Source organism: Sordaria macrospora, chromosome 1 (assembly GCF_033870435.1).
Source record: "Sordaria macrospora chromosome 1, complete sequence".
NCBI lineage: Eukaryota > Fungi > Ascomycota > Sordariomycetes > Sordariales > Sordariaceae > Sordaria > Sordaria macrospora.
The window spans coordinates 2519963-2542364 of record NC_089371.1 but is presented as its reverse complement, the minus strand read 5'-3'; the positions used below and the strand labels follow the sequence as shown (position 1 = coordinate 2542364).

General features: G+C 47.9%; 5 protein-coding genes and 1 non-coding gene across 6 annotated transcripts; 1 reads left to right on the top strand and 5 right to left on the bottom strand.

The window, feature by feature from the left end:
- Window positions 1-96: 96 nt before the first annotated feature.
- SMAC4_05981 (uncharacterized protein) lies at window positions 97-4529 on the bottom strand. The gene is made up of 4 exons (XM_003351054.3): window positions 4236-4529; window positions 3162-4098; window positions 2078-2304; window positions 97-1992 (listed from the first exon to the last, which is right to left on the bottom strand). The coding sequence occupies exons 1-4, from the start codon at window positions 4242-4244 to the stop codon at window positions 925-927; spliced, it is 2241 nt and encodes a 746-aa protein (XP_003351102.3). The 5' UTR covers window positions 4245-4529; the 3' UTR covers window positions 97-924.
- A 1475-nt stretch (window positions 4530-6004) lies between these two features.
- Window positions 6005-7306, top strand: SMAC4_05982 (uncharacterized protein; the record flags this gene model as incomplete). The annotated part of the gene is made up of 4 exons (XM_003351055.2): window positions 6005-6019; window positions 6161-6722; window positions 6830-6905; window positions 6978-7306. 4 exons carry the CDS (start codon window positions 6005-6007, stop codon window positions 7039-7041), a joined length of 717 nt encoding a protein of 238 aa, XP_003351103.1. The 3' UTR covers window positions 7042-7306.
- Window positions 7307-8872: 1566 nt separating this feature from the next.
- On the bottom strand, window positions 8873-12231 carry SMAC4_05983 (uncharacterized protein). The gene is made up of 2 exons (XM_003351056.2): window positions 11424-12231; window positions 8873-11345 (listed from the first exon to the last, which is right to left on the bottom strand). The coding sequence occupies exons 1-2, from the start codon at window positions 11546-11548 to the stop codon at window positions 9434-9436; spliced, it is 2037 nt and encodes a 678-aa protein (XP_003351104.2). The 5' UTR covers window positions 11549-12231; the 3' UTR covers window positions 8873-9433.
- Window positions 12232-17975: 5744 nt separating this feature from the next.
- On the bottom strand, window positions 17976-19878 carry SMAC4_05984 (uncharacterized protein). The gene has a single exon (XM_003351057.2). It carries the CDS (start codon window positions 19716-19718, stop codon window positions 18183-18185), a length of 1536 nt encoding a protein of 511 aa, XP_003351105.1. The 5' UTR covers window positions 19719-19878; the 3' UTR covers window positions 17976-18182.
- Window positions 19879-19998: 120 nt separating this feature from the next.
- On the bottom strand, window positions 19999-21702 carry SMAC4_05985 (uncharacterized protein). The gene is made up of 2 exons (XM_003351058.2): window positions 20846-21702; window positions 19999-20747 (listed from the first exon to the last, which is right to left on the bottom strand). The coding sequence occupies exons 1-2, from the start codon at window positions 21313-21315 to the stop codon at window positions 20321-20323; spliced, it is 897 nt and encodes a 298-aa protein (XP_003351106.1). The 5' UTR covers window positions 21316-21702; the 3' UTR covers window positions 19999-20320.
- A 486-nt stretch (window positions 21703-22188) lies between these two features.
- On the bottom strand, window positions 22189-22277 carry SMAC4_13041. The gene is given in 2 exon segments: window positions 22189-22224; window positions 22241-22277. It is a non-coding gene; the product is annotated as a tRNA-Phe (tRNA).
- Window positions 22278-22402: the final 125 nt, after the last annotated feature.

Below are 22402 nucleotides of genomic sequence, written 5' to 3'. Positions count from 1 at the left end.
TGGTTGCCTCTGGCGGCTCAGCTTCGCTCATCCCCATTTATTACCTCCATTGCACAGCCCTCGAACGTGCATTTAACCCTATGATTGGATCACCGGAAAGTCTGAATGTAACTTTGCGACTTCCCCGCTTCCTCTCAATCATCTTCCGCCCTCAAGCCCAGCGGCAATGTGCATGAATGAGGTTATCTCGAGCAAAATCCACGTGAGAAGAGTGGCCGCCGAGATTCTTACGGATAAATGCTGTGAACTGGTACCTATCTTTCTGTTGCGAAGAGAATGGGGAGATGTTTCTGTGGCGTTGAGAACCTAGTCATTGTCGAAATTCTACAAATGAAGAACTTTGCTTGAATAGTAGAGTACAAGGTCACATCTTATGTATGGAAAATTCGCCCCAAAAAAGCCAGCCAAACCTGGCCCACAAAGTAATGAGCAAAAGAAACCACAAAGTGTCTTTACAAAGGTACGAAAGGTTACATATAAAAGGACCGAGGAAACATGAAATCTTCGCTCGTCTTCCCGGAGGCTTTCATTCGTTGTTCAATTCATTATATCTGGTTTATCTGCACCGCTGGTTTTTTCTCCGTGGTCTGTAAGTGAAGATTCTTGTAGTTGTGATTTTAATTCGGTTGAGTCGCCAGGAAGTCCTCTTCTACCTAGCGGGCTTTAGTTTTGTGTTGTTCTAAAAGATCTGCATTTTCGCTTCCCAGACGCTACGTCGTCTTTTGAACAGTAAAAGATCGTTCTATTCCAGTCCTCACCAAACCATCGCTCTGCAAAAGATGTATCCACTCCTCACCTACATAGGCGGCTTCCATATTGCTGCTCTTAGCGATATCAACGCCGAGGCATTGCTTCAAGAGCACCCTTAATCCTTCCGGCAACTCCTATTAACTGCTCCCCTCTCCTCTACTATGTATTCCCTCTCTACTTCCCAGTCATATTCAACCACCGATTCGAAATGACCTTGAACGAATGGTTCCAGTTCGTGTCATCCCTGAAGATCAATCCCTCCTTAATCCCCCCATATTTCCCCGTACCAAGATTATCCGCATACGCCAAAAGCTCCTTCACATTCTTCCCGTACTTGGTCACAGGGCCGTAACCCAGGACCGGCACATGCGCGATACCCAGCGTCTTGCACAGCAGCTCGACGGTTTTGAACGCCAGATACTCCTTGGCACCAATGTCCCAGATGCCAAAGACGACAAACTCGTGCTTGCCCTCGGGATACCGCATCGTGTTTCCCTGGATGTGCGAGCCGACCAGCTCGCCCTGGATGGCGATGTTGCGGAAGGGGATCTGATGGATCTTGTCGATGATGCCGCTTGTCTTGGCCGTCTCCCAGTATATGTTCTTGCCGTCGTCGAAGAACTCGTGGGAGTGGTTGCAGACGCCGACCCGGCAGCGCTCAGTTTGCATCGTGGGAGGGATGGGGATACCATCACCATCGGGCTTGTCGGCGATAGGCAAGGGTCGTAGGGCAGGGAAGAAATCGAGCAGGTCTTTCGAGCTGTTGGAGACCTTGTAGACGTGCATGCTGACACCGTCGAGCTTCTCGGTGACCTGGTAGGTCCTGGTATTGACCGTGCGTGGGTTGAAGACGACGTTGCCGATGTCTTGGATCCGCCAGTTGCCTGGTTTATGGATGAGCGCCGAGAGCTCGCCTATGATGCCCGTGACCGGCCGCTCGTGGGTCGGATACTCCCACTTCTTGATGCCCAGGTGGTCCGCGAAAGAATATTTCAGGATCTCCGTCGTGGCGTTCTCTTGGCCAACCTTGACGACGCGGTTATGGTAATACACCGTGATCTCGGGAAATTGTTCAAGGGGAAAGATCATGCCCTGCGACCATGTGCCGGCCACGACGTGCGACCTGACGCGGAGCCCTTGTTCTCCGTCGAAAACATCGGTCATTCTGGGCCAGAGCTCAAAAAACCTGTTAGTCTTGGGAATGAACGAATCAATCTCCATATAGACAACCAAATCGTCAACCTGAATCATGTAAGGGTTAGCAAGTTAGTAAGCCGCTTATGGACTACTAGTGGTACCTCTGTATAGACTCACGACCATTACTTACCTTGTAGCGCTTCATATGGGCCGTTAAGCCAACCACAGTCCAATTATCCACCGTCACGACAGTGCGATGGTCCTCAATTTTCTTCTTCGCCGTCACTTTACGCACGCCCACGAGCGTGCGCTTGTAATGTTGTATTGGTTGTACCGCGTTGGATGACGTGGCTGGGGTAACGTTGTCCATGATGTCGAGTAGTTTTCGGGGGGAAGGGGTGCGGAGGGCGGCGATGCCTATTGATGGAGTACGCGGTAAGAAGGGGAGTTTTGTTAAAAGAGTGAGGTGGAGGAAAGGAGCAGGGTTTCTGTGGCAGAGTCCTAGGTATTTAAAGGCAGTTCCTTCGAAAACCAGTGAAATATTTGGGTCAAGAATCTGTGGTAGGAGTATCCAGTGAACGGTCCGGTCGTAACTTCTCCTAGGTTTGGGAGTCTGCGGTTCGATCCTTCATAAGCCGATGGTCAAGGATGAAAGATGAAAATCTACCTACCTGTTTCGGATCGAACAACACCGGCGGTGATTGTGGCGTTTGGCGTGTAAGCTACAAACAGAGTTTAGGCTAGCCAGCGCCCCTGTTACTGCTTCCACCACTACCTGTTTAATCGTTTCGAATTTTCACTTACCACCTATCTGTAAATCCTGAGCACGTGTACCTGTACGCTGTAGGTACTCAACATCTTGCTCATGGGCCTAGGTACCACCAATGGAGATTAATCATATTAACAATCTAATACCTAGTGGTGCTCTCTCTCATACTACTATCTTTACTTGAAACTCCTAATACATCTAGTCCTCATGATTATGCACCTCAATACTAGCTGCAAAAAAAGGCCAGATAATAACATCCGCAAAAGACTCACTCATGTTCCATCACTGAACTCTTTCCTCCACACGACGCACTTCCAACCGCATGATTTGGGTTGACCACAGCATGGATTCCGACTACTGAATGGTGATACGTCCGAGATGGTCCATATAGGGTCTCTCCCCTGACAAGCAGATGTACCTATTGAACCAAGATGTCAGTCACTGTCTCAGTTTCCTGGTATTTCTGACGTTCGGGAATAACAGAAATGGTGTACTTACGACTTACGGCCATCGTCGGTACGATCAAAACCGTTGGGCCAGGCCTCCTCCATATCCTTGCGATGCTGGGTCATTGGCTTCTTCTCCTTAATTCGCAACTTCTCGAAGAAAACATAAGCGCCGTAGAATACGGACGAGGTTGCACCGGCTCGGGCCCCCTTCATACCGCGGAAGCGGGCCAACTGCGAGGTGTGAATATTGGCCGGTCGCTTTGCGCTTTGATGCTGCGCGTGAATATCGCGGCAGAACTGCGCCTGGGTGACGCCGGGCCTCCTCAGATAAGCATCAATCTTCCTCCGGATCTCATCGCAAGTGTCGTAAACAGGCACCTCATCGGTCTCCTCGCCTTCGAGATGGATGTCACTGACATCGACTTTCCCAATGTCGGCCTCGGCGCCGTCGGCGGAATCCGTCTTCTGCTTCTTGGCAGCCGCTGTCTTGTTGGGGATCTTGTAACCGACAGCGTCGAGCTTCTTGAAGTACTCCCACGCGGCAGGATAGGAGCTGTAGCCTTGGCCCTTGAAGGCACCGTGCTCGCGAAGAAAGCCGTTGAGAGACTTTACGCTCACGCCAATCTCCCCGGCCAAGCCCGTCTTGGTGATGATGCCTGCATCAAGAGCGCGGTTGATTTTACGACGCACTTGGTCACAGTTTTCGCGCATAGGCGCATCAATGACAATATCCTCGAGTTCGTCGGATGTTGGTAGACGCTGCGGAGCCGGGGGAGTCGCAGGTGCCTTGCGTTTTCGGCTGTTGGGAGCAGGTTGGCTTGGAGTGGCGGCTGGAGCAAAAGCAGCTTTGTCGGTAGGAGAGAAGCCGGTGCCAGTGGGAACGTTCTCCTTGTCGGCGGCGGCTGCAGCATTGAGGATGTTCTCGAGATAGCCTGATGGCGGGGCATTGGTTCTTGCTGCTTCTGGATTGTCCCGAAGGACACCGCGCCGATTCTGTGGATGGGTAGTTAGACAACGACGGCTAGAAATGTTTTGCTACAATATCTGGCTCTAGGACAGAGGACAAGTAGCAGTCGGAGTCTTCGTCTCATGTCACAGAATATCAGAGCACTGGTGTTTGGTGTACTTACATCAGACATATTCCTTGTTGCTACTGCTGGTTGACGTTTGTTGATGAACTGTGGGAGTGAACAGGACAATCGATATCGAGCTTAAGATAAGGCGATGGAAGCCGACCAAAAAATCCGGGTTAAAACCTTGAGCTTTGTTCGAGGTAAGTATGTGAATAGTAAGAAGTTAGTATTTGGAGAAAGCCTAGGTGAAGACCCGTGCGGGGGGGACCGTTCGTCGAAGTCAACAAAGTAAGGTGGGTCTTTACGTCAGTTATCTGGGTTGGACACGCAGGAACAGTGGGGCATTTGCACGCGAAATCACACGAAAGCACGTGAAGGGCCCTGCCCAGTACGCCGGACGTGGCTTTCTGTTAGTGCGTTATGCAAAATACGTGCACAGCCTTGGTAAACAGGTCATACGCACTATTTGCGCGTTAGTGCACATCCCAATTCCGGTCAAAAAACGGTGGTTCAACTAACTGCTCAACCCTGCAGCTCCGTTAGTGCATATCTTCCCATATTCAAGCCCTCAATGTTCCGACTCCGGTCCCGAGTTCAGTCTCGGCCACTGCACGATAACATCACTTTGAGACCGGAACCTGTATGGCCAAGTCGAGCAACCTTTTCTTTTTTTCTCTCTTTTCTTTCCTCAGCTTCGAAAGTGGAGCCTCCCAGAATGAGTCTCGATTATATTCGGCTGGATCGCGCGGCAGAGGTACCCAGCTGGCTGCAGGTGTTCGCTTCATTCAGCTGCGGTGACTTCGGGGCCCGGGGAATGCACTTCCGAACGTTTGATGCAGCAGTTGGATGGTTCATGGACATGCCTCTGGTACGAGACACCGAATCACGGCCGACCGTCACGGGCAAACTAGACCCAAGCTGTTCGGCTACATATCTCGAGCGGCAACCGCGGGTGAAGAACGTCCTGAACGATGCCCTCCCTCACGGCCCAAAAAAGGATTGTGCCGCACTCGGTGGATGATGACGAACCATTCATGATCACAATGTGATGCAGTAGAGTTGTGTTCTCAGCTGCTCGGCAAACACTGGACCCAATGAAGGAAGTAACCAGGTGGACGGGTTATGTCCATTTTCCGAGGTTCGGCTCATCATCATTGTTGTCAAGACGAGTGTCCGATCAACATGCTCACTGGTACCTTAATCTACCGAGACACTCCTATGCATGTTACGGTTACATTCATCCAAGTGGCAGTTATAGATGAAAGTATCAAAGTGGGTACGGCGTCCAAGTTCAGACGACTGTCTTAATAACTTGAGATAACACAGGAACAATCCGTCATGCACACACTGAGAGTAATTTCCCTTGGCGGTCAAGCACTCGCCATCTATGTGTCAGCACCAAGTCGGATTACTGCCCCATAATGTCGGAAGGGGTGCCGTCATTCATCAAGTGTCGCGGAAGGAGCCGTCTCTTTCTGCTCGGTGGTTAAGGTAGTCCGAGCAGGTCGAGATCATGGCACTATACCGACTCCATGGAGCGAGTGATACGATAAGACATGGCAACCCTCTCCATCACATCCTATTTTCCTCGCCAGTCTCGGATCACGTTTACGATGAACTCCTAGATCCAACCAGTCAGCCCCTTGTCTACCCACACTGGCCAAGATGTATGTCGCTGTTGTGCTTCAGCACATGTAGCCTCTTCAGCTTTCAAGTCACAACAGACCTTCACGGCAGAGTCTCATCCCGCTTTTCTTCTTTTTATATTAGAGATATCCTCTTCACTTCTTACCCTTGGCATAGACCTTCATATATACCTCTCAACTATGTCCACCATTCTTGTTTTCACTGACAACCAGATGCTCCTCATACTCGAATAAGATTCGTCGGGTACCTGTCAAAATGGCAAGCTTGCTCTGCGTTTCTCCTATCATTATCATCGTCATCCCACAAATTACCTACTTACTAACTGTCCCTCACAGCCCACTCCCCTCACGCTCCCCGATGGTCTCCCAGCCATAATCCCCACAGCCATCTCCAACCTCGAAACAGTCAAGCAAGCTCGAAACAACATCAAAGGCGCCGCAGAACCACTAGACTCCATCTCCATCCAAGCCGACATTCTCATCCGCTCTCTGCTCCTCATCAAAGATATCCACTCCCTCCAAACCTTACGAGTAGGCGAGCAAATCTACCAAGTCATGGACCTCGCCTCCCGCTTAGGGGCATCAATGCTAGTCATCGCCGCGGATAGCAGCAGCCGCACGCCGCCCCAAGAGATCACACCGGATAACTACGTCTACGGCCACTTGGTTACTATGAAGGGGCAGTTGCAGGAAGCAAAAGATACGTTGGTTGAGCTGGTCAGGTCAGTGCTCGTGGGAGTGTCTGGTAACCCCAAGGATGGGTTTCGGGTTTCCCTGAAAGATTTGGTGAAGGCGAATGAGAAGGTTAGGGAGGTTATGGGTGTCGAGATGAGGTTGTTTGAGCGGTTGAGGGGGAAGATAGTAGTAGTAGGGGAAGAGGGGAAAGTGGGTGGTTGTGGTGAGTGATCCCGATTTTTTTTGCCCTATAGTAAAAGTCAGATAGATGTGTGTGATATCACATGTACCTACTTACTTTACTGACTGAGATATTCGGGAGGTTTCTAGCGGAAGAGACAGTCATCATCAACCTTGACGATGCGGATATTGAACATCTCGGGTTACCCCGTGTATCGGGAGATATGTGAGTACATACCTAGCGTACAGTCTTCTATTGCCCGTTTGATTATGAGACGGCTAACAGTACAAAACTCAGGGTCGAACAATGGCGCGCTACAGTGGGGGCTGAGACTGGCATCACTCAGAAGAACGAACAGTAGGTGATCAGCAATACGTCGTTGGACGGATGGTAGGAGGATTTTCTCAAATGAGTTCTTATGGCTTCGGGTAAAGCCTCTCCCGGTTGTGGTTATCTGCTTTTATGGTGTGGTTATCTGTTTTTACTTTTCTTTGGTTTCATTGTTACTCTCCGTTAAATTTTCAATACCCTGCATTCTACTTTCAGCGTGGATGAGTGGCAGTCTGCTTTTTTTCATCGTAATAATAAATAATAATATTCTAATTATATGCTTTACTCCCTGGTGGTTTGTTGAAGCGCAGTTTCAATATGGTCTAGAGAAAGAAGTATAACAATACGTAGTTAGCGGAGCTTTTCTTTATAGGATCGTACCTATATATGACAGGCTGGGGTGCATATGCCCAGACGGCCAAACCTGCAAAAGATAGGACGATGTTCTGCTTGCAAGGCAGAACTCAGAATGTACACTATATAGCCAATGTCAACCTGTGACACTTTAGCTGCTTCCAAGCCTTTTACTTCTACTTCAATTTCTATAGTTTCTTTAATTCTTATAATTCTTTTAGTTCCCTAGCCTATTATTCCCGTTCCTGTAGCTCTTCCCGTTTCTATACCTTATATATAGTTCTTAAACTCTACATTTTTCATTCCATTTTAATGGTTAATTTAAAATACTAGTATCGATGGCTATATATATACTATTATACGTACACTAAGACTTCTTTCATTCTTTAAGAGAAATATAAATTTATAGAATTCCTCCTTTACTGTAGTAGTCCGATGAAATTAAGAAATTATTTATAAAAAATATTGTATTTACTAGTATTATAATAAAACAGTTTTACTTATTTTATTTCTTCGAATATTATATAATTTAATACCCTCTTCGCCCGATATTTCAATATTAGGTAGTAGCCTAGTTAGGATATTAGGTAGCCGAGTAGGAGATAAGCTTTATAATAATACTAATTTTAATATTAATATTAATAGTAATAATAATATTATTATTAGCAATACCCTCTTATAGTTCGAGTATAAAAATTGTAATTTATACGTTTATTAGACGTTTGATACTAACGTTTCAATTTTATACGCTTCTAAATATATTATGTAAGTACTAATATTAAATTCAATAGGGAATTTAGTATGTAAATCCGATTAAACGTTAAATACTATTGTAGCTTATAGTTACTTATATATATAAAATAAGTCTTTTGCTACTAATACTTTTTTCAATAACGCTGGATAGAATTTATCAGTTTTAATAACTGTCACGACGCTGGCGGACCACTACACTACTAGGCTATGTTCCAAAAGGATACAAGTAACCGAAACTGGTAGTTCGGTCGCTCAAGTGGTCTTATGTAGTTTGTCCCGGAAGAGGCATCCGAGTGCATTCCGTGACAAATATCACATGTCGGTCCCATGATTCAGTATTTTGCTTCTTCCTCTTCTTCTTCCTTCTTCCTTGTCGTCCTCCATACCTCCTCGGCCTTCTCCAAAATCATTCCGTCCCAAGATCAAGCAGCTGAAAATAACAACCCTCTTCAATGTCCAATGTCTCAGATCTAAGATCTCCCCAAGCCCAAGCCCAAGTCCCTATCAAGATCACCAACTACCTTCTAGGTATCCTTCAACTCGGCACTGACAACTGCCGAGAAGCCACATACTGCCACACTGCCACGCGCCGCTCACTTGTGTCTCATCTACACAGTAAGCATCCAACACCCGACCGACCGACTCGTTTCTTCTTTCCATCCCACGTCCTCGGTTTACGGTTCACGATCCGAACGGCTGAAGGGCAGGCAGACAGTGTCAGATGTTCACCCCCTCCACCCTGTCCCCTCCACAAACGACAGAAAAAAAAGGTTGACAGTGTTATCAACATCTAGGAGAAAGACATCAACCTGATCCGATTGTTACACAAAGATGAATGTCTTAGTTGCAAGGGTAACTGTGCATGAACTCCTGTTCGTGTTGTGCAACATGCATGAACTGAGGCCGATCCCGAAGGCCGAGGCTGAATCGGAGAACAAGGGCTAGATAGAAGCAAAAGAGATTGGAGATGTGACGAAAGAAGATGGTTTCTTTCAGCTGGTACCTAGAGGTATGCATGTGTGTATTTTCCTCCGCTAACGTTAACCCACTTGCACCATCATCTTCCAAGGTACACCGTATATAATCGTACAACAAAGTCTTTCCCCCTGTCGTATCCGTATCGTACCCTCGTGTGCCATCCCAAAAGAAATAGTAGTCTAAAAAAGGTAGTGACTGTCGGGCGGGTATGTCATGACTGTAATTAGATCAGTAATGGTATGGTATATGTGTAAGGTATGGATATATCAACAAAAGAAAAGCCGGTCGGCGTGTGGTCGTAACAAGAAAAAAACAGAAAAAAATAGAGAATTTTTCCGCTAAAAGTGCAAAGCCGGCCACAACATCGTATAATCCCCCGCCAAATCCCTTAGCCTCTGCTGGGAATCACTCGTGTCCGGCCTCTTCACGCCATCCATCCTTCCCCCAACGAGCTCATCTCCTTCGGTAGACGCTACTCTCTTTAACGGCAGCAATCCACCACCACCACCGCCTCCCGCTCCTGCTATAGGGCTCATAGTATCCTCGATACCATGTTTATCCTTCTTATGTTTCTTCAGGTTATCTAACCGGCTGAAGGTCTTGGTACAACCGGGGACGTCGCAGGAGAGACGTAACCCCTTGTGTGTGTTTTTGTGTTTGCGGAGATAGCCTTTGAGGTTTTCGCGGACGCCGCGGGGCTTCCATTGGCATTCGTCGCAGATTAGGTCGTTTTCGTTGCTGCCGCTGCCGTGACCAAAATATGAACTTGGGTCTTGTTGTGTGGTGTTGTTGAGTCGACGGTGGTGGATGGCGATACCGGTGTTGGAGGTGTGATGTTGTAGATGTGAGTGCTGGTGTTGATGGTCGTGTTGGCGATGGTGGTGGTGTTGTTGATGTTGCTGTTCGGAGTTTGGCGATAGTAATACATCGCCAGTAGAAGAGGGAGTTGGGTTCCCATCTCCAGGTGTTGTTGATTGATGTGATATTTCGCTGCCAGTTCCTCCTGTTCCTATTAGTGTGGTGTTTGGCTGCATCGTTTTTATTGAGTCGAGACTTGGTGATCGGGCCATGTCCCGATGATGATGTGTCCCTGGTTGATAATAGATTTGATGAAGTTGTGATTCATCAGTATCTCTGGTTCTCACAGGTGTATCCGGTGTCGGTATGTCCCTTCCATTGTTGTTGCTTGTTAATGTCATGGCCGGTGGCGTTTGAACATGGAAACTGGTACTCGTTCCAGACGAGTCCGGTGTTAATCCTTGAATGCGACCCGTGATTCTTGGGCTCCACCACGAGCTGCCATCCACATGCATAGCAGGAGGCATACTCGTCTGAGACACTGGAACGCCGAGGACAACAATCTGGTCGTCCAAAGACATGGCCGTCGGTGGGGGGATATCATCAAGTTGTAATGTCCCCGTGGGTATTGTTGATTGTGATGTAAAAAGGTATGACTGTGAGGTAATAGCGTTGCTATTCCCCTGAATAGGCGGCGTAGGTGAATGGTATTGTGAGAACCTGTGTGGGAACAAGGTGGTCCGCGAAGTGTTCGTGGACGCTCTCTGCGACGGTTCGACTTCGATGGTGGACGAGGCCGTGATTGACGACACGGCCGACTGCAAATCCGACATTTCCTCCGCACTGAACCCTTGTCGGAAAAGCTCTAAGCTGGCATCCATCATGTCAGTCATAGTCGATTGCTTTTGGAGAGAAAACAAATCCCCCGTGGCACTATGGTCCGTGAATGGCACCGCAGAGTGCGGCGTCGGACATCCCATCATGGCGGTATTTTGAGCTACCGATTCCATAGAAGCTGCCGTGTGTGACCTCGTATGAAGCATAAAGCCAGGTTGATGAGTTGCGATTTCTAATAACGTATTCGGCTTGCGGTTGCTGTCCCGTTTCCGAAGCGTAAACGTGTCCCTCATCTTGGAACCCAGGCTTCGCTTCCGCTCAACGTTAACCTCCTGATGCTTCCAACCGCTCCAATTCGCCCAGTCCTTCTCGTTGGTCGGAAATTCGTGCAACATGTTGCATTTATCGCATTGAAAGACGCCATTGTGGAGTCCTGGACAGGATAATAAATGCTGGATGAGCTGTAATTGTCCTAGGAAGACCTTTCGACACCTGGCCATCGGACACTTGTAACCTGAATGAAATTGCTGAATATTTGGCCGCTCCAGTAAGCAGCGCAAGAACATCAGAACAACACGGGCAACAGTCCCATCCGTAACCACCTTTTCTTCGTGTCTGGCCGGAAAGATTGATGGCCAAATCAGCCACCTGGTTGTGAAAAGTAATCACGTAGGACGGACTGGGTAGACTCACGGGCATGGACCACGGTGGTGCCCCATCATGGAGGCTTGCGAGAGAGTGACATGCGAAGCGTTGTCTCGGATGACGGTCGAATAAAGCCCTCCATCATGAATAAGTCGGTGCTGAAGACTGGACATGGAGGTGGTAAGGGACGTGGCTGGGCTGATTCATAGGTGCCACGGTGCATCAACAGGAGCCCTACCAGACTCTTGAGGAAGCAGGACAAGAAGAAATAGCTCTTGGGAGGGACTTTGTGGGTTGGGGCAACCTGAAGTTGGGGCACCTTGGTTAGGTATGTATCTAGTCGTGGTATAAGCCAGGCATCAGGGGTGACATTGGGGACGGGATGCAGGGCAGCGCTCGGCCAACTGCTACCCCAGGACAGTTAGAGTGGGCTTAACTGATAGAAATATCCTGGCATGGTTCCCGGGGTGAAGGTCCTTTTTCTCCACGGTTCCCGCTGCCCCGGATGCATGCCTCTTTGGACGAATGCACGGCAGTTGTGTCGTAGCCCGTCAAGTTGGCGATGTACAAACCAGGTGCACCAGGCACACACCAAACCAACCTAGGCCAAGGCCATGTCTGGAGGCTGGTCTGGAGATGTCAGGCAGGCGGGATGCCCATGGGCCAGTCAGAAGAAGGGGAGCGGTTGACGTCAATTCATCTAGATTGGGACGTAATCTAAAATCTCTCTACTTGACCGGGGCTTGGCCGGCTGAAACTGTCTCTTTGCAGCCTTCAGGCCTGAAGGTGGGTTGCTGACAGAGGAGTGGCCTCTTGACGGTTGGCGTTGATGTCGACGACCTCAACAACAAGGAGCACTTTTCCATTTTTCGCAACCAGCAAAGGACGATGGATGTGCCTTGAAAAATGAAAATAAAAGGTATTCATGGCACATGATAAGAAAGCGAGCGTGGGGAACTTGTGTGATGAATCCATTGTCCATGGTGGAGCAGAAAAAGGCCAGTTGTGGAAGATTGGTGGCATCGGACTGAGGAGGATGCAGCGGTAGAGGTCGAACCGTCAGACAACGCTAGTGTCAGTACGAAATTTACTGAAAATTTCATGAAAATATGATGATACTGACCGCACGTGATTTAAAATGTGACCTTCTTTTCTCTTTACAGGGCATACAAGCCAGTAATCTGGGCTAAAACTCTCCTATTAGATAGGAGAAAATAGTCATATTTATTATGTTTGTATTATTATATAAATAGATTCAATTATTAATAGATATTATAATATCTATTGCTTAAAATCGTTACTTTTACCTCTTCTTTTTAATTACTTATCTCCGTTTTCATTATAATACTTTTAATTTCTTACTTATATACTGTTATATAAATAGTTCTTAATTTTAAATAATTGTACTTTTCTTCATTCGTAAATTAGCTTAGCAAAGGAGCTATTTAAATTGTAGCAAAATAGGCTTACGGGCGTTCCTCTTCGAGAGAAGAGTGCCGGAGGTGACAACACCGTACTGCCGGTGCGGGTTAGCGAAGGAGACGTTCGAACATATTGTTTTGGAATGTAGAGAAACGGAAGACATATGCTTATGGGAAGACCCAACGTGGCCGACAAACATTGAACAACTCCACGACGAACTCGAGACAGTGGCGGGGGCGGAATGAATCCTTCGCTGGGCTTTGCGACTGGGACGACTGCAGGAGTACAAGCTGGCAGTGAAGATCGAACAAGCGAAGGAAGCAGAAGAGCTACTGGGGAGTTCAGATTGATCTTTGATTCGGGAGAGCGGGAGTGCGGTCGGGGGACCACGCAGCGGAATCAAAGATCGGGCCTCGGGAATGACGGTGAGGTCATACCGAGAGGAAGATAAACATCGAAGGCACGGCGTCGACACGGCGTCGTTGCAATAGAGCAGCGGAGGGTTTTCATCCGGCTATGGTACGGTTTTTCCCACCGACTAAGAACGGAAGCAGTACCGCATACCCACTGGGTAGACTATGTAAATAGTTTAGCGTGATAAGACAATATATATATATATATACTAATTGAATTAATTTACTATATGAATTAAATAATGAATGAATTGTTAACCTATTTAGTTAGTGTTAACGTTTGGCTAGTACTGTGCTTTGTAACTGCTATGTACTACCTTGTAGTATAGAAGACTGATTGAACTATTCCTTTTATAAAATCAATCTACTCAACTTTCACAGAATGTACTAGAATATAGAAGTTTTTCCACTGTATTCTGCGATTCTCTAACTTGTTCAGCATTTCTTCCAGACTAATTTGTCATTATGGAATGCACCAGAAGCTTATAAACTCGGTTCATTCCTTTCATGGTATAGTGCTCCTACAAGCACTTTTATGATAGCAGCCTTGCAGTTGTGCCTCTCGACTGCCATCTCAACTATATAAGACCACTTGAGCGACCGAATTGCCAGCTTCGGTTACTGTATCCTTTTGCAAGGACATGGTCTGGTTAGTGTAGTGGTCTGCCACCGCTGTGACATTTAACCGAAGCTAAAAGGCTACGAGTTTGAACTTTGTAGTTGGAAAAGTCCTCGGATTTTTCGGGTACCCTTATATAAGTTCTCTTTAGCCTTAATTGGGAGCTCCCGTTCGAGTTTGATCGGCTCCTAGGAACCGTCGCAGGCTGGCCCGCTGTCTTGAGAGGGTCGAGGTTCGGGGCGAACCTCTCAATATAAGAGGGGGAATGTGATAGCAGTCTTGCAGTTGTGCCTCTCGACTGCTATCGCAACTATATGAGACCACTTATGACAGGCTGGGGTACATATGCCTAGACGGCCAAACCTATAAAAGATAGGACGATGTTCTGCTTGTAAGGCAGAACTCGGAATGCACACTATATAGCCAATGTCAACCTGTGACACCACTTGAGCGACCGAATTGCCAGCTTCGGTTACTTATATTCTTTTGCAAGGACATGGTCTCGTTAGTGTAGTGGTCTGCCACCGCCGTGATAGAAAGAAAAAAGAAAAATATTGTTAAAGGAAAGGTCTAATTTCCAGCTAACTGTCTGCGCGGAGTTAATATATAGCGTAACGAATTAGGATACGGGCTATAAGTAGCTAATATTTGCTAGCGACTAGATATAGTACTAGAACTTCTGTAGTAGCCTAATTAATTTGAGCTATTGCGATTAGTCTAAATTATAACACAGGTATGTGTGACAAGGATGTCACGGCGCTGGCGGATCACTACATCACTAGGCTACGTTCCAAAAGGATACAAGTAACTGAAGCTGGTAATTCGGTTGCTTGAGTAGTCTTATATAGTTGTGATGGCAGTCGAGAGTCATAACTGCAAGGCTGCCATCTGTCACAGGTTGACATTGGCTATATAGTGTACATTCCGAGTTCTGCCTTGCAAGCAGAACATCGTCCTATCTTTTGTAGGTTTGGCCGTCTGGGCATATCCACTCCAGCCTGTCATACATCACAAAGAGCAGAGTTCTGGGCTTGGAACAGTAGTTTAATTTAGCTAATAAACTACTTCGGTCTCGAAGGCCTTGTTGATCCTTTCAACCTCTAGAGGAAGGCTGAGCTTCAAGGCCTTCTTATGCCAAAGGGAAACGGTACGTATCCAGTACGTACGGGTCCTTGTCATCTGAGGCTCCAAGGTACCTAGCGATCTGCATACATATAGGTCTTTCTCATATGACACCAGGAGTGTGGCATATGCCCGTATGACACCGAGAGTGTAGCATATGTCCGTGTGATATCTGAAGTGTGGCATATGTTCGTGTGATAGTATAGTAGGGAATTTAGAGATTATATTATTAAAATATCGAGAATCCGACGGCTAGTGTAATTATTATTTTCGTTAAAAAAAACGTTAATAAAAAGCTGGAGGTTGATGTACGTTTCTTTAAATTGAGTTTGTATAAATTTATAAATTTCAAGTAATTAAGTATCGCGAATCGTTACTGCTACTAGCGAGGTATAAAATAGGATAAATACGTAGAATAATACTTTTATAAGATTGCTTTTAAATAATATAAACCTTCTACTATCGAGAGAGATTATTTCTACTACATAAAAATAAACTTTAGCTTTTTATATAGTAGTTAATGATATTATATAAATACGAATATTATTATATTATTAGTACTTTATACAATTAGCGAAATATTAGCTTAATTCAATAATATTAGAGGCTGCTTCATACTTATAGTAGTTGTAATAGGCAATTTGAATAACAGCATTGTTTTTGTTAATAAGGTAGAATTCTGTACAAATAGCGCTATTAGCCAGTTAGCAGATTGGAAGTATTGCAATTAGGATTTAGAGAGTTTGAGAGTTGTAAATTTTAAATATTAAGTTGTTGCTTGAAAATATTACAATTTCAGCAATTTATCCTATTTAGATTCAACACAAATTAACAAATAAACCTATATATATATAGCCAGAGCACACGGAGTCGTGCACGGTTCGATTACTAGCGGTCAGACTCTAAAATGTAATTGTAGTGAAAGAATGCTATTTTTACCGTTTTTATCAGCTTTTATGCAGCGGGAGAAGTTGAAGGGTCCATGAAAGCGCAACCACAAAAACTGGGGGGCGCTCGAGCCAGCTTACGGACAGGCCCAAGATGGAGAGAGGGTTGTTAGTTTATAATGTACCTTTGCACATGGCAGAGCTGTAAGAATACTTCTCATCCTATCGCTTACAGATACCTATCGACGCTAAGCTTCCCCACAGGAAGGAACACTGCAGGGCAGCAATTTCCCCATGTCGCTCCAACGTTTCCTCTTTCTTTCACTTGGCAACGAACTTCTTCCCAACTTGAACATTAAAACAAAGGAACATCCACGGACAACGCCGAAATGAAGGGTACCAACTAACCTTACTTTCACGCCTTGGTAAACGGCCCCAAACACTCCAACGGCATCTGTTGACAGACTCGGTTGTCTTTTCTGCTTCCGTGCAGGGTAGCGATGAGAAGCCGTCCGTTTTGGCGAATATAACCGGATGGCGCCTCCTGCCGCTGCTCCTTGGGGGCAAAGGCAAGCGAGCAAGGCAGCCATTCGATTCACCATCTACGGCGCACTTTATCGAAATCAGCGCACACGGCCTGATGCTCAGGTGAACAGTCGGTCATAAGTCAAGGCCCGACAATATGCCTACAGCGAAAGCTGCATTGGGGGCTGGGTGGCTTCCAACAGAAGCTTGCCACGGGCCAGGCGTGTCTTCCATATTGCGGTGCTCCTGTTCATTCTTCTATGTCGTCTGAGTACTACATAGCTATGTTCAACTTATGGCTGTGCTAACACCAATCTCACAGTTTAGTCTCATGGCCCCCATGACCTCCTCGTTGAGAGTACTCTTGGGCGACGGAACCGGATCCCGGATAAAGATTGGGCTTGTCTCTTGTTGTCAGTCTTGCACGCAGGGGATCATCAGATCTTCACCATCTTCGGCCTGTTCCCGGAGAACCTTCCATCCTTCCTTCTCAAAGGGGGCATTTCATGTCCAGATCTTCGGATCGTATCCATGGGCGAACCGAGATTCTGGAACGAGAATGTTCTGGTGCCCCTGATTTACTTCGTGCAGGATTGCCAAAGAAAACAACTGTTGACATTGGAGTCTAACCAAGACGGTGCTGTTGCTCTACGGTATCGTCGCCTTCTGACGCACCTGCCGAAGCTGACACCACAGCGAACCTCTGGAGCCATTACCTGGTCTCCCTGGCTGTCAACTTGTCGCCTCATGTTGCATCGGACCTCCAAGTCTTATACTCGCTTGCCAGAAGAGGAAACATTCACGAGCAAGTGCGGGATAGGCTAAAAACAACATGCTCCTTTTTCTGCAAGTCACGCTGGGCGGCACCACCAGGCTAAATTGCATGGTGTTTCTCCCATGTCTTGGCATCCATCCAACCATTCTCTACCCCGGACGTGCTCGATAACCCCCAGCCTAAGCTGCATATTCTGCGGTTGTTCTACTATTCTTCTTTTGACCTCGGTGCCGGCCTCCGTCTTGGAAGGTAGCTTGGTCTTCTTCGCTTCCGTTCTATCACAGTCACTCATTCGGGATTTCGGGTTCATCCATCTAGACATGTCTGGTGAGGCCAATCTGTTGGTGAACTCATCAATAAGGATATACAGAAACCCACTCACACTCAGCATGAGATCTCAAGATATCTTGCTGCTAGATGCTGGACAGACTGCGCTCATCAGTTTTTCAGCGTCGCTGCCGACAAGCGCATAACAAAGACCTTCGAAACCGCAACCCATAGGGCACACCGGCAACGACACTACAGATTTGCCGGGCGAACGAGTGGCGGGAAACAAGCCTGAATAATAAAGGTGCACCATATGCAGGGAGAAAAGGCAAAGTCCGCGCTGACTATGTCAACATGATTTCGCTCGAGGCGATCAACCATTATTTCCATTTCCATGAGGTATCAACAGAACCAACATTTACATGAACATATTGCAGTCCGACATCCGGTCCAGTGCAACACCACTATTAGTTGAGGCGGTTCTATTTCTGGAGATACACGAAGTACAGAATTCATCTATGTACTGACAGATATCGTCCATTCTCCGCGCGCGATATGGACTCAGCTCGCAACCTCCTCATGCTTCCACGGGATCTAGAGTGAGCTCACTGTCTATTGCAGATCGCATCACTCTATTGGGTCTTTATCGGCAAAGCAGTTTGCCTTATGCGCTGAGATTATCTAGAATCATGGCTAACGACCAACTCCAAACTCCAAGCCCTGTTCAGATTGCCAGGTATCTTGAGAACCACCATCTTCAAGCCTCATGGGATCCTTTCAGCGCCTCTTGGGGTTGAGCCACACGAGGATCTCATGGTATCCTTTGCTCATTGAACTCCCAATCGCCGCAAGGATCTTCCACAACTGCTTGGGCAAGAACACTGGGATCTCAAACAGTGCCCTCATAATCCACCAAATAATCTTTCCCAGAAGCCCGAGCATGTAGCCAAGCGCCTTGTACGAAGCCTTTCCAAATGCTCTCATGCCAGACCACACGGCCCTTGGTAGGTCAACAAAGAGGGCTTTTACTGCCACCGCGATCGCATTCCCGACATCCTTCAGAGTGATGCTCCGGAAGAAGCTCAACAATGCCATAACGGCCGTATGTAAGGCTGACACCACCTTCAAAAACACAAACCCCGTCGCCATCCCGACCTTCTTCAAACTCTCCCATATCCACAGACACATTACCTTCATAGCGCCTGGTATCCTCCTGATCACCCACCACAACCCCTTAGCCAACGCCTTCACAAACCTCGCCACCCCCTTGGGAACATGCTTCAAGGCCTTCACCGCCCGCCCCGCAGCCTTGACCCCCCTCTTCGCTCTGTCCGGAAATTTCTTCAACTGTCTCTCACACCACCCTCCAAACCGTGCCTTATTCCTCCACGACCACTTAGCCAGCTTCACGCTAGGCAAAACAACCACGTGCTTCGGCAAGCTCCACAGAAGCGCCGCAGGGATGTAATACACAAAGAACGCAAAGAAGGCGAAGATTCCCCCACCGGCTCTCTTGATCCGCCTGATAGCCCCCGCGTGATGTGTCCTCCACCGCCGAAACTCGCCGCCTCTGCGCGAAGGAAGCAGGTCGACGATCTCCATATGTCCGTTATCGGCTGCTAGACGAAGCGCGAGCTGGCCGTCGCCGGCTATGAGGGCGTCGTCGGCGTGGAAATCTTGAAGGAGGAGCTTGGCTAGGGCGAGTTTGCCGGTTGCTGAGGCGGTCATGAGCGGGGTGCGCGCATCTGGTGGTAACTGTTTCCTCTTCTTGTTTGCGTCGGTTCCCCTCTTTTTGCGCTTGGATGATGAAGATGACGAGTATCGGTAATACGCCTCGCTCCTCTTGGTAGGAGTACCAAAAGCGTTGACGTCCGCGCCGATATTCAAGAGCGCGCAAACCATGGCACCGTCACCGGCTTCCACGGCCGCGAGGAGCGGGGTGAGGCCATACTCGTTGGGCACATCGGGGGACACGAAGCCGGTGGTGATGAGCTTGGTTACCAGGTCGGTTTTGTTGGTGCGGATCGCGTTGAAGAAGATGCGGATTAGCTTGCATTGTAAGTTGCGCCGTTCCGCTTGGACGTGTGGCGAGTTGGGTTCGTTTGGGTTGAAAGGCGGGGGAGATGAGGTGGCGTAGTCAACATCGGGAGGGAGGGGAGAGGGGTATCGGGTGAGTGGTAGGTGAAGGTCGATGTCGATGTTGAGATCGGATGGGGGAATTTGACTGTTCCCGTTGATGAAATTCATGAATCCGTCGTTGTCGGTTTGAGTGTAAGTTGGCACTGGCGCGTCGGCGCCTTCCAGCCAGGACATGATGACTTAAGTGGATTGAGGTCTGAACAAGGTGAGGTATTGTGAAGTTTGAACCGGTGAGTTTGGGTCTGATCCCCGAAAAGTTATTTCTGCTGTTTCATGATCGCCGTCAATGAAATTTCGAGTAAACATGTGAAGGGAGGCCCGGGGAAGTGGCCCGGAGGGATAAAAAGCGGCGTCGCACAGCCGCAATGCCCAGCGGCCGGCCCGTTTCGGCGGCCAGCACCCAAACAATCTGCCTTGTGATTTACCTTTCCCTCTGTAACACCGATACACTGCAGAAGCTCGGGGTCATCTTAACCTTTTAAACCTCCCAAGGCGCCTTCCGAGGTTGACGACGATGAACAGACAGACGGTGCACCGAGATATTTTCGCACCGCAGTTTTTTTTCGATCGAGAAAAAGAAGGACTGCGAAAATCCATGCACAAACACAACACTCGCACACAAACAAATCAGATCGAGTTTCACACTTCATTCGTTCCATTAACATGCTACCTCCCATCCCTTCTTCATTCAGGTTGACACTCCGCCTCGTTTCCCAAAAAATCATCACCCTTGAACTTCGCCCATACCTCTCGAAGTTACAATCCATCAGGTCACATCACAACAAAACAGCAACACCACCCACAACCCCCGCAACACCATTCACCACCGCCATCATCGCTCCCTCCGTCGCCCTCGCTCTCATTACCATCGGCGAGCCACCACCTCCCTCCGAGCTAGTGCTCATTACCTCTGATGAAGCACCACTAGTAGTACCAGTACGAGTGCTAGTAGCAGCAGGCAACAGATTTTCCCACCCAGTCGTAACAGTAATAGCCACCAGCTCGGTCTCGCGCTCCAAATCAGGAGCCCTCATTGTCCTGACCAAAGTCTCGTGTCGGGTCGAAGTCGAGTCCGTCACGGTGGATGCGGTGTTGAAAACGCGCTTGTAGCCGTAGGCGAGGCTGATGGTGCCGTTGCAGGTGGTTACTTGGAGGTTGGAGGCGTGGGGGTTGGGGGAGATGGTGCATGTTGCTTTTGCTGTTCTGTTTTGAAAATATTATCAGCACTTCCACACCTGGATGGGGGAATGAAATGTAGATTGCAATAGAAAGGGGGGATGGAAAGTTAAAGAGAAACATACGTAACCCCCTCAACAACGACCTCGGGCCCATCCGACGTCTTGGTAATCACCGCATGCCGATGCGTATTATCATACACCATCCAGCTGGTCATGCCCTTTATATAGGACCCCCCTCCTCCTCCCGCTGACAAGGTCGACTCCGCCTTGACCTGCACCGTCAAGCTGCCCCAGAGCCAGGAGCAGTAATCTACCGGCTTGAGCTTGCCATTTTCGTCGGTGTGGTCTATTTGCGTGTCTTCCTCCAGGCACGCGAGCTTGTATACCGTCTCGGAGGCGTCGCCGCGGATGATGAATCCGTAAATGCCGATTTCGGGCGGGAGCGAGGTTTCTAAGACGGGGATGCTGATGAGGGCGGTTTGGCCTTTGGAGTTGGTGGTTGGTGGGGAGGTAGTGGATGTGGATGTTGTGAGGGTTTTGGGCTTGAGCTTGGGTGAGCGGGGAGAAAGATGGTAAAAGTAAGATGAGGCCATTGAAGGTTGACAAGGAGTTTGATGGATGCATAGTGAGGGCTTTGAGTTTGAGATGGGGTAGAAGGGATGTGTGTGGTGTGTGAGTCTACTTGTTGGAGTAATATTTGATGTTCAAAATATGCTGCTTTGAACAGGCAGCTTATATGCAACTGAAGTCATTCGTGGTGAGCGATAATCGTCCGAAGCCAACAAAGAAGTTACGAAGTTCAGTTGGCCAATCTGAACGCCGTCGGTCCATCGAGACTGAAGCCAAGGGAATCGAACACTCATATGGCTATCGATAAGTGCGAGGCTCGGTAACCTAGTAGGCGTAGATACTGGATGTAGTTCGCAGCGTGTAGATCTTCCGCTTTGTTTGATTGATTTTCCTACTGTGAGTTGTAAGTGAACCAGAAAGATCGATGGATGGGCTGACTGACTTACTTGACTTGAGTGGTGGTTGTCACTGGCAAACAATGTTTCCGAAAAATTAATGACCAATCACTAGCAATTCGCCGAAGGGCGATTGACCGTGTATTCCTTCATGAATTAGGCACCGACATTAGATAAAGTAAACTATCGATCCAAGCAAATTCGAGGAGTTCGACTCTACAAGCTTTGGGAAATCGAAGGATCGAATACACACACACACACACCTACGTCACAGCCAGCAACCACCACCATCTTGGCGATCGATCCCGTTGGAGGTCCAACAAAGACGCAACGCCGTTATAACCGAAATCCTTCCCGCCACTAAACTACCAAATGAGAAGTTACGATAAAAAAAACGAAAAAAAGTCATGTTGCTTGCTATATATATATAATAATAATAGCAGCTCTAGCTAACAACAGCTTTCAAAAGGCTTGCAAAAAGAAAGAAAAAAGAATGTTAAGTGCGGTTTGTGTGGATCGAACACACGACCTTCAGATTTTTGAGTGAAGTGGACTTCAGTCTGACGCTCTCCCAACTGAGCTAAACCCGCTTAACATGCTAATCAGGGGTATTTGTAGTACCTATAACCTCGCTAGGCCAAATAGCAAGCAGACTTGCGTGCCTTCAGCAGCAGTGTGCAATTTCCAACCTCAAACCGGCCATGCCTGCCGGTCT